This window comes from Primulina eburnea, chromosome 3 (assembly GCF_022965805.1).
Source record: "Primulina eburnea isolate SZY01 chromosome 3, ASM2296580v1, whole genome shotgun sequence".
Taxonomy (NCBI): domain Eukaryota; kingdom Viridiplantae; phylum Streptophyta; class Magnoliopsida; order Lamiales; family Gesneriaceae; genus Primulina; species Primulina eburnea.
Window position 1 is genome coordinate 765,588 of NC_133103.1, and position 11,897 is coordinate 777,484.

The 11,897-nt window shown below is 29.5% G+C and overlaps 1 protein-coding gene across 3 annotated transcripts; it reads right to left on the reverse strand.

Moving 5' to 3' along the window:
- Positions 1-1,972: 1,972 nt before the first annotated feature.
- LOC140825058 (patatin-like protein 2) lies at positions 1,973-10,545 on the reverse strand. Of its 3 annotated transcripts, none has more exons than XM_073186572.1 (7): positions 10,312-10,545; positions 9,850-10,031; positions 9,567-9,753; positions 9,276-9,437; positions 8,840-9,142; positions 8,570-8,745; positions 1,973-2,164 (listed from the first exon to the last, which is right to left on the reverse strand). In XM_073186572.1, the coding sequence occupies exons 1-7, from the start codon at positions 10,456-10,458 to the stop codon at positions 2,089-2,091; spliced, it is 1,233 nt and encodes a 410-aa protein (XP_073042673.1). In that variant the 5' UTR covers positions 10,459-10,545; the 3' UTR covers positions 1,973-2,088. The 3 variants fall into 3 exon arrangements, with proteins under 3 accessions (XP_073042673.1, XP_073042674.1, XP_073042672.1); XM_073186573.1 differs by lacking the exons at positions 8,570-8,745; positions 8,840-9,142; positions 9,276-9,437; ... (1 more) ...; positions 9,850-10,031; positions 10,312-10,545 and adding exons at positions 2,453-2,628; positions 2,847-3,149; positions 3,276-3,437; ... (1 more) ...; positions 4,452-4,633; positions 5,158-5,405; XM_073186571.1 differs by lacking the exon at positions 1,973-2,164 and adding an exon at positions 7,704-7,949.
- Between the last annotated feature and the right edge of the window lie 1,352 nt (positions 10,546-11,897).

Genomic DNA, 11,897 nt, shown 5'->3' on the forward strand with positions numbered 1-11,897 from the left:
AGATAGATAACAATGGGAAGACTAAGGGAGATGAGACAGATTGAATAAAAATAAATTATTAATAAATATTAATTTCATATAAAACTTCTTTCTCCCATTTAGAATTGAAATATTTTCAGACTTTTTATGTGTCAATTGAGATACGTGATTGAGAGAAATGTTTGTATGTAACTGATTTTAAACACTGTTTTTAAGCTATTTAATCAATTTTTTATATACGTTGCTAAATAATATGCTTCATTTAATCATTTAATGTCTTACAATGAGAAGACATATATATCATTTGTGTTGATTATGTTGTATGAATGTCATATAAAATGTTAATATTTCTCAAAGAATAAAAGCGTTTTTCAAAAAGAAAAAAATTCTTTCATCCAGGAAAAGAAATTAAAAAAAAAATAAAGTGTACACAATTCTCATTCTATTTATAATGGTATGAGAACAATTCTAAAGCTTTGTGGACACAATAGATCAATTTTGTGAATTTTTAGTAACTTGAGACATTGAGCCAGTTGCACTCTATTTACTCTAATATTATCTCGATATATTCCAATGTGGCTAAGAGGTTATTTTTGTCTCTTTTTAAGTCAAAGTGATTAATCAGCTAATTCATAAGATATAAGATGGTAGTATTGAAAACTCTCGCCAAATAAATTCACTTAGTCAAATAGTGAAATACAAATATAATTCTACAACAAATTAATCTTGACTATCATAAAATACTCATGAAATCTAAACAGTTCTATTATAGATGAGATATTGAATAAAACAAATACATTTATCTATATTTGAATGATATCTCATAGGTATATTTTAATTACGTTATTCGTGCCTCTTCTCAGAATTTTGAAGACACAATAATTAATTTTGTATATCGTTCCGTAAGATATAAAATATTATAAACAAAATGTAAACTCGATTGAAGAAAATTTGTTTTGTCTCAATGAATAATATAATATTATGTTCTAGACATAACAAATGAGATTGAAACTATGATGAACGCAATCATTGTTCCAAAGTTCTAAAAAAATGATTAACGAGATGATTTTCCTAAATTGCATAAAATTAAACGAGGACATGATTGTAATATATAGCAATTTGAATAGATTTTCAAGTATTATTTCTTCCAGTAATTGAGAAATAATTGTTAAAAATTTATTAACATTATAACTATATGTTAATGATATTGATATTAAATATATAAAAATGATATTACAAATATTACGATGTTTGAAGAAATTACAATACCGTTCATTGGTTATGTTGTTGAAGGAATATATATATATATATATATATATATATATATATATATATATATATATATATATATTGTTATATATAATTTTACTCACAAGTGAAAACATATCACGACTAAAATAATTTTTTTTTAGGAGTTACAGTTCATGATTGTCATAAACTGAAAATCATTCAACAAAAAAAAAAAATAGTCGGAAATATAAAATTACAGGATAAAAAAAATTTAGAAAACCGAAAAAATGTCGTGATAGATAAGCAAACTACAAGAATGTTAGATCCCAGATGAGGATTCAATATAATATAATAAGTGTTAAAGATGATAGTATACTTGTTGAGTGTACCAAAATGATTATACACATATTTTAAAAACTACGACAAAAAGTTGTTGAGTTGTCAAAATCAACCAAAAAACATATTAAAAAATATGTCAAGTGAATAAGATAACCTTTTACGATTCATATACCGTCTGGTTTGTTTTAATTGATAAATGCTACTAGTCACATTTTAATTCATTTAAATATTATCAAATTTTCTTTCATATATTTTCAACAGTTTAGTTGTTTACGTGCAAGCAATGCACGTGCACTTTACTAGTATTATATATATATATATATATATATATATATATATAATATTATGTAATTAAGTAATTTTAATTTTATCTCAATTTCCAACCATTTTTCAGATAACTAAACCAATGAGATACACACACATAAGTTGCAAGTAATTTTTTTATTTTATTTCAATTTTCAACACTATTTTGGAGAACTAAACCAATGAAATACAAACACATAAGTTAATCCACATGGTTGGTCGCTGCATCATCCACTCTCAAGTATCCGAATTGTTTTGAGTAGCTGCGTTTGATCGTCGGAGTTTCTGTTCATCAGACAATATTTTGGCAAACCTACACAATTTTTTTTATTTAAAAAAATTGTATTATACAAGATAATCATTAATTAAATATGTGCTACCAAGCATTAAAAATATATTATATTTCTATCTTCTAAAATTCGCCAAAACTTTTTCCTAAAACTGCTGAACTGTTGTATATGTCTGAGAAAAAAAATTAAACAAAAACTTAATTTAGAGAAAATTATCATATAAAATCACAAAAAATTATTGCATGTAAAACTATATTCAATTCATATTAGTTCGAATTAGAATGGAATATATTAAGGGTTTTGAAACATACTTAATCAAAGCATCCTCATTTGTTCCTCCGTCGACTGCAGGCACTGACACTCCGGTTAGCAGATCAACCCTAGAGCTTGAACCCTTTAGCAACTTTTGTCCAATCTGTGCAAGCTCATCAAGATTCTGCTTCGTCGAAACATCCACCGATGCATTCGGTCCAACTAATGAATCATCCTGTATTAAGAAAACGATCGAGTTTTGGTCACCATATGTATCATGACCACAAATATTGAAAATGAATCAACGATGCATTGGGTCCAACTAAAGAGTCATGTCATTTTGATAAGACGGAAGTCGCAAATTGATAAAAAAACTACTTGACAAAAATAACTGATCACCAAGGATAAGAACAATTGATGATATGAAATTTAAGACGAGTTTCATGGAATTACTTCAATCCGGAGGTAATTTTCTTCGGAATGACGGGCTTGGAAGACGATGGACAAGAAATAATCCACCATATCTTTGCTTGCTTGAGTGAATACTTCCAAAATTGGGGTTGAATGTCCTTGAATCAACCACCCAAACAGACCCCAACTGGCAGCCATTTCTGCTGTATATTTCTGTTCCTGTTTTGCAGATCCAGTGCTCAATGAGACCACCAGCAATTTGCTGCAATCCATGGGCTTCATCGGGAATAAATTGGGGTCTTTTCTGTATACTTGTTTCATTATCTCTCCGACGGCAATCAATGCCTACAAGAAACATTAAGGAAATTAAGTCCATATTTATATTACATAAGGACATGCAATAATATTTTACATGTTTATTATAGCTTGACCTCGACTCGACTTAACTCTTTTTTAAGCTTATATTTATACCGGATTATTAGCAGCGACGCCGCCATCAATTAGATTGAACTCGGAAATATTCCCAGAGCCATCATCGTTAGTGAAATAGTGGGCCGGAAAATAAGTTGGTGCAGCAGAAGTGCTGATGCATATATCAGATAACAGTGCATCCAAAGCTGGAGAATTCTTCGTCTGCATGAATTTATATATGACAAACAAATGGTTAAATATTTAGTAATTATTTGATTTTCGGTCAAAAGTATTGATCAAATAACGGATTATTCTAGATATATATGAATACGTAAAATATTGGGGTGAAATGCATTTGGGCACCCTTTAATATTCACAAACATGATAAAAAAAATGCTTGAGAAAAAAAAGTGAAAGATTTATAACATTCTCTGATTAAAGATACCTCTAATTATTATCCCAAGTGACGCACATCAACATTCAAAAGGATCGTTTCGATCTGCATGTTAAAATTTAGAACTTGTTCTATTTTTTTTAAAAAAATTAGAGACCAAAATAACCGTAAATTGAACCAAAATAGTCAAAATTATAAGTTAATGTAGCAAAACAAAACTTTGAAAACTTAACGGAACAAAAGAATGAACAAGTTAATGGAAAAAATATTAAATAATACATGAAGTTGAAAGATCAGGTACAAAAAATTTATTCCTTCTTGATGCCATTCAATGAATTAATAAAAAAGAAAGAAGTCAGCGTCAATTTTCATAATATAAAGACGTGCATTTTAATAGTCGTTTGGGATGAATAAATAATCACACAAATTATAAAAATAAGTTAAAAACATACAAATCAGATATATTATATCCATTCTCTCCAAAGTTTGCGATCGCTAACAAATAAAAAAAGAAAGAGATGGAATTAAACAAGGACCTCAAAGGAGGAGAATATGGTGGGCTGCAAATTCTTGATGTCAAAAGTTGGAATGACAACGTTTGTTAAGGTATCGTGCAACCGGGTCTTTCCCAAATTGTCCCTTATCAACTTGTGCAGATACTTTCCATCGTATTTGGGGTTCCCAACTTGAACCAACGTGTTTTCCACTGATCCTATGATACCTCTGCAAGAATCAAACAAATATATTTAGAACCCCTAATTTCATGATCATGAAAATTTATCAAATGTAAAATTTTAAAAACCGAAGACATCCTGCCCGGTAGAATATAAATTTATGCGTACCCTTTTTTCGGAAATATGTAAGATCCATGTTTTTGGTAGAATGGAACAATATCTTTAGCTGCATATAATGGTCGATTGTTGGCATCAGGTGCCGTTAACATGGCCGTCACAAGTCCACCAGTGCTCGTTCCAGCCACAATGTCGAAGTAGTCCGCGATTCTAGCATCTTTACCGTCCAATTTCTGGGGATTAATTAAAAAGTTTCCAGTTTAATACAATTTTTTTTTTTGAATTTTATCGAAGATGGTGCTTATGCGGAAAGTAGGAGGAAATCTGTACCATCCCAAAAGAAAAAAAATCATACATTTTTCAAATAATTTAAAGATATAGTTTGATTTTAACATCCAAAATATATTGATCAGTGGCCTCCACCAGTCCTTGATGAAGTATTAAAGATGGAGTGCAAGTCTGAAACTTGCAAGTTAATTAGTGATTTCGGCAGATTCGATATTGGCCTTTTCATTTTCTGGTGCTCGATCGGGTGTGTATTATTTAGAATTATTTTAAATCTACAGATACTACTGCATAATTTGATCCTGAAACCAAAGATGAAAAGTACTGCATAGTAAAATAAGTCAACTCTAATTCCAACTGGATACCTCCTCATGCTCATCTTCAATTTGAGCTGAAACCATGTTTTCTTCTTGTTTTCAAAACACAATAACTCGATTCGTTACAATCTTAAATATAGCTAGAAGTATTATACCTGGAGTTCGGATTCGAGAAAATCAAGAATGGTGGCAGGAATGATGCCTCGAATTCCTCCGCCGTCGATACTAAGAATAGTCACTAATTTTCCAAGAGCTGGAGGTTGGATTTTATTGAAAGATAGCAACGAGGTCATTTGAGATACAATATTGAAGAACTTACGTGAACGACTTGATTTTTATTTTGTGCAATGGTGGACAAAACTCGAGCGTTTTTATAGGAAGAAATCTGGATTCTCCATGAATATTGATTATTATTATTGTAATATTCAACGAACCACAATTTTTTTTTTCTTTTTTTTTTTTGCTCATGCTTTCCACACATCAATCAAACGTCGTGCCAATTATTTAAATTTCTAAATTCTGTTAAAAAAAATAATCTATTGGCTTTGGTCAGCTGTTAGGCACTGCTAGGTATTAATTATTCTTCAATGTAAATTAAAACCGACGTTTCTTGGTGGAATGGATCATCTGCTTGCAATAAAAGATTAGGATAACATGAGAGGTCGTGAGACGCTACCTTAGGGTACGTAGTATCCCAATCATGTATCCAAATGTTTATTATATTTCAATGCATAGATAATATTAATGTTCACAGTGATAACGTGACAAAACACGAGTGATTTAAAGTTATAATAGGTAACGCGAACTTATCCTAAAATAAGATGGCTAAGGAATATTAGTGTTTGAATTTAGATTCATCATTATCCTCTTTAATTTTTTATTACATGCATGACTGTGTCCTAAATTTTATATTAGTGCCCACATGTTGGCAGGCGTTTACATAATTAATGCACTAAATACTATAATTTGTGAAAAATCAGAATAAAATTAAATAATACTAATCGATAATATAGTAATTAGTCCAATTTAAAATTTTAAGTTTTTAATTATATAGAGACCACATGCTTATCTCGAAAGCTAAAGTACAGCAAAGGGTTGAACTAAAAAATGCTTTTAAATACAATGAAGTATTATGTAGACAACTTGAATGGCGATGATCGATATCGGATGAAAATCCCCAAGCTTGACTTTTTTTGTAATTTATTTAAGACGATTATGAAAATGTGAAGTTGGAACCCTACTTGAAATTATGTGAGCAATAGCGTTTCAATCATATTGACTGAGGAAAAGTTGAGATGATGTAGCATGATATCTGCCCAACATTTTCTTTGAGAGGAAATAATTTTTGGTCCATTAACTAGTGAAATATTAAATTTTCAAATTTTGGTTTTGATATACTAACTTTTAATTTTCTTCTATTTTTTTTTCAAATTATTGACGTTACATCTGAAAATCAATAAATTTTTTATGTTATATTCAGTGTCACGTCAACAATTAGAACCAAATGGACGAAAATTGGAATAAAAAATTACATTTTTGGTCTTTTATAGTTGCGTTTTATATCTTCTATGTTATCAAATTTCAGTCTCATGAGTCTTGTATATTTCAATTTTCGAAAATTTTAATTTAGTAATGTTTAATCAGTAGTGCTAATGTGTCACCACAATTATCAGCATCACATCAGCGTCGAATGCAAAAAACAAAAACAAAAAGATAGTAGACTCGGACTGAAATTTGACAACATAAAATATCAAAATCATAAAAGACAAACATGAAGGAACCAAAATGCAAATTTCCTTCGTTTTGGTACAATAATCTTTAATTTCCATTTAGTTCAATAAGTTTTCAAATTTTTGTTTTGGTGAGGAATTAAAGATTATTGTACTAAAACAAAATTTGAAAACTTAGTTAACTAAATATAAAAATTGTACAAGTTAACGGACCTATTAAATTATTTTCGCTATCTTGATTTAACAAATTATTTATTGAGTTGTTCTTATGTGAGACGATCTCGCGAATTAATATCCGTGGAATGGGTAGGCTAGATCCATATTTAGAGTGAAAACTAATACTTTTTTACATAAAAAAATGTAATTTTTCATGAATTGGGTCGGATAGAAGATCCGTCTCACAAAATTAATTTGTAATATGGTCTCATAGTAATTTTTGTGTGTATTTAATTAATACGTGTTCATCATAGTCGTGGATAAAACTAGTATGCCAAAATATTTAATTAAGACATGCTCGTCATAGTCGTGGACAAGTATTACGCCAAATTATTTAATTAAGACGTGTTTAAAATTTAATATACAATAAAACACGAATTATAATAAATCAATTATTAAACGTATATGGACTCTATCAACTTGTTCAAATATAGGAATTAAACATTTTTTTCCCAAAATTATATATAATATAATAAGGATGAATAATTTCCAGTTAACCAGCCAATCTACGTACAATTAATTAATTAAATAAACAGTATGGTAGTTGTATTATATATATATTCTTTGAATTCCATTTATGATTTATTCGAGATCATGTACTTAATTGCATAAAATTATTTTGGTTTTTTTGGACCTTATATATTATTAATTATTATTTATTAAATAATGTTTTTTCAATGTCATTAATGAGAATAGACTTTCATGGTCGAGTATTCACGGAGCTGGGCGAGGTTAGCAAATCTGCCCGATGAAATACGGTATATGGATAATATTGTTTTACAATCACAACAATAAAAATACCAATTAAAATCACATGAAAATTAACCAAATAATACCTTAGAGAATTAAACTAAATAAATGAAATACACACACACAAAATAAATTATAAAATCCACAGTTGCTGCTCGTCCTTCGTAATCCACAATCATGTATCCGACTTGTTTTGCGTTGGTGAGTTTGATCTTCGGAGTTTTTGTTCATCGGATAATATTTTTGCAAACCTAACAAAGAATATTAAATCAAAATGATTAATTACTTTTTTTTGTTTCCAAATACTAACAGATACCCAAAGTATCTATTTTATGTTATTAATGGGTCTAAAAATTCCAATAAACCTTCTCTATAAAATATATATATATATATATTACCCTTCCAAAAATAATTTTCTTTTATGATAAAAATAAAACAAAATTAATCAAAACTTCAGCATAAATTTAGAGAGGGAAAAGTTTCTCCATCAGTTTATTACTGTTTATGTAAAAATAAATTCGTATAATTATATTTTATCTTAAAAATGCAATTGTATGCATCTTTTGCAAAGGATGACTAGTTTGAATTTAAATTGAACAAAGAAAAACTTGTCGGTGCTGTATTTTAGATTCTTGGAAAAATCTCGTCATCTGTACATCTTGTCAAAATGAGGTTATGTTTCGCAATTTTTGTCAATGTTTTTTTTAATTTTAATATTTATTTTATGATAAAACTTATGTGATACTTCACACATCAGCGACACGTTGAAAAATATATATATACACATGATAAAGAGACGAATATATTACTAAAATCATAATTTTCCTTGCGTAAATTAAAAGTATTGAAAGCTATGTTATTATGTGCATACTTTATCAAAGCATCCTTATTTGTTCCTCCGTTGACTATAGGCTCTGACACTCCAGCTTGCAGATCAACCCTAGAGCATGGACCATTTAGCAAATTTTGTCCAATCTTTACAAGCTCATCAAGATTCTTCTTCGTCGAAACATCAACCGATGCATTCGTCCCTACTAATGACTCATCCTGTATTAAGAAAATAATCAAGTTCTTTTTTTTTTTTTTTTTTTGAAATGGAAAAAAAATGACACGAATTTTAAGTTGGGTTTCTGGGTCTTACTTGAATCCGGAGGTAATTATCTTCAGAATGAAGGGCCTGGAAGACGATGGACAAGAAATAATCCACCATATCTTTACTTGCTTGATTGAATACATCTAAAATAGGGGTTGAATTTCCTTGAATCAACCATCCAAACAGACCCCATTTGGCAGCCATTTCTGCTGTAAATTTCTGTTCTTGTTTTGCAGATCCCGTGCTCAATGAGATCACCAGCAATCTGCCGTAATCCATTGGTTTGATCGGGAAAAAATTGGGGTCGTTTCTGAATACTTGTTTCGTTATCTCTCCGACGGCAATCAGCGCCTACATGAAATATTATGGAAGTTAAGTTCATATTTTCTACATTACATAACGAACATATATAATATTTTACATGTTTATTATAACTTGAACTTGACTCGTTCTTTAGTTGGCATCTTATCATATATATTTATACCGGATTGTTAGCAGCGACGCCGCCATCAATTAGATTGAACTCGGAAGAATTCCCAGAGCCATCACCGTTAGTGAAATAGTGAGCCGGAAAATAAGTTGGTGCAGCAGAAGTACCGATGCATATATCAGATAACAGTGCATCCAAAGCTGGAGAATTTTTCGTCTGCATGAATTTATATTATATGACAAATTAATTAATTATAACCATCTTCCAATTCGTCAATTTTTGATTGGTACTAAAATTAATCGCTAATAAGTTGTAATTAAAAAAAAGATAAAAAAAAAAAAATACCTCAAAGGAGGAGAATATAGTGGGCTGCAAATTTTTGATGTCAAACGTCGGAATGACAACGTTTGTTAAGGTATCATGCAACCGGGTCTGTCCCAAATTGTCCCTTATCAACTTGTGCAGGTACTTCCCGTCATATTTGGGGTTCCCAAGTTTAACGATTGTATTTTCCATCGATCCTATAATACCTCTGCAAGAATCAAGGAAATAATTCAAGAACCCTAGCAAATTTCGACGATTTTTAAAAAAGTTATCAACGTGTAAATAATTTATCTGCACTCAATACCCTCTATATGGAAATATCATAGGTCCATGTTTTATGTAAAAGGGAACAATATCTTTAGCAGCATATAATGGTCGGTTGTTGGCATCAGGTGCAGTCAACATGGCCGTCACAAGTCCGCCCGTGCTTGTTCCAGCCACAACGTCGAAGTAGTCTGCGATCCGAGCATCTTCACCATCTAATTTCTGGGGAAAAATTATTTCAAGTAAAAATAAATAAATAAACAAGATTCAAATTATTAGAGGGAGGGTTTACTGGGCATAATTATTATTTTTTTGGTAGCTTTTTTTATAAAAATATAATTTATCGTGAAAAATACGTGGAGTAGCCTCCTCCAACAGTCCGTGATGGAGACCCTCGATCAAGTAAGATTACCCACCCCGTTTTTTTGTTTTGTTTGGGTTTTCTGAATAGAAAAAATCGGTTGTATGTTTACGATTGCGACATCTAAAAAAAATATCTTACCTGGAGTTCGGATTCAAGAAATTCAAGAATCGTGGCTGGAATAATCCCCCGAATGCCTCCACCATCAATACTAAGAATGGTAACCAATTTTCCAAAAGTTGGAGGTTCGATTTTGCTGGAAGACAACGAGGAGGCCATTTGAGACATAATATGGGGACAACAGTGTACGAATAAATTTTTACGTGTTCCAATTCGAGGGTTTTATAGGAAGCTAACGCTTTTCTTCCATCAAACAAAGAAAGTTCGTGTCATGAACTGATTTTTCTAATATAAGTTAAGTATTATAATTATTATTCTTAAATGTAACTTAATTAAAACGATGTTTCTTGGTGGAATGGATCATTCCGTTGACTTCAAATTTGCAATAAAATATTACGATTGCATACAGTTCTTAGGGGATATTGTTTAATTTTGGAGTAATCATTATCCTCTTTAGTTTTTAAATACATGCGTCCATTACTATATGTACATGTCCTAAATTTTATAGGAAAATTTTCATTTTTGATAATATATGTTTTTTTTTTTCCGATTTTTTTTAAGTTATCATGCGGGTATATATTCTGATTTTTAACAATTTTAGTTCTTTCATCGAGAGTGTTAGTAAGTCTCACATTAGTACCACATCGGGAAAAAAAATAAAATTACCAATAAAACAAAGATAGTAGATTACTATTGAAATTTAACAACACAGAAAATCAAATTGCAAAGAGACTGACAAATATATAAAATCGGTAATGTAAATTTTCAATTTTATATATGCGCGCAATTTTCTATTGGCAAAAGTTGTAAAAAAATCGTGAGTTAATTTAAATGGTAGACAAAATTAATGCATTAGATTAGATTATTTAGCAAAAGTGAAACCCACTTTTTATAATATTTTGTGACAATATAGTTATACATGACTATAGCTTAAATTTGAAGCTTTTTGAACCGATGTAAGTGGAGATCGAAAATATTAAATTCGATCTTGCTAGAGACAGCAAGGCTCGACGCGACCTATAAACTTTTTTTTAAAAAAAAAAAACCCACGAAGTATAATATATATATATATATATATACATATATACATATATATATACATATATATACATATATATATATATATTATACATATATATATATATATATATGTATATATATATGTATAAACATATATACATATATATATACATATATATATATGTACATATATATATACATATATATATATATATATATATATATATATATATATATATAAACACACACACACACACGCATTATGTAGATAACTAAAATTACGATTACTTCAAATGAATATATCCGAATTAATTAATTCTTTTGAGGCAATCGTATAAAATACGTACTGAACTCGTGAATTTAAATTTTAAAAAAAAAACACACACACAGACACCTCCACATTCTCGAGTCTGTGTCACATTTCTTTGACTAACATTAATGCTATATGTAGAATTGGTGTAGTCTATGTTGGCAGTCGAGATGACATATAAGGTCATCTCCAACGCTGATATATATATATATATATACATATATACATATATATACATATATATATATATATATTATACATATATATATATATATAT

Excerpts from the sequence above, each read along its gene's own strand:
- LOC140825058 (XM_073186572.1), bottom strand. The coding sequence starts at position 10,458 with ATGTCTCAAATGGCCTCCTCGTTGTCTTCCAGCAAAATCGAACCTCCA. Across the intron at positions 10,032-10,311 it reads TTCTTGAATCCGAACTCCAG|AAATTAGATGGTGAAGATGC; the intron begins GTAAGATATTTT and ends ATTTTTCCCCAG. Across the intron at positions 9,438-9,566 it reads CTATATTCTCCTCCTTTGAG|ACGAAAAATTCTCCAGCTTT; the intron begins GTATTTTTTTTT and ends AAATTCATGCAG.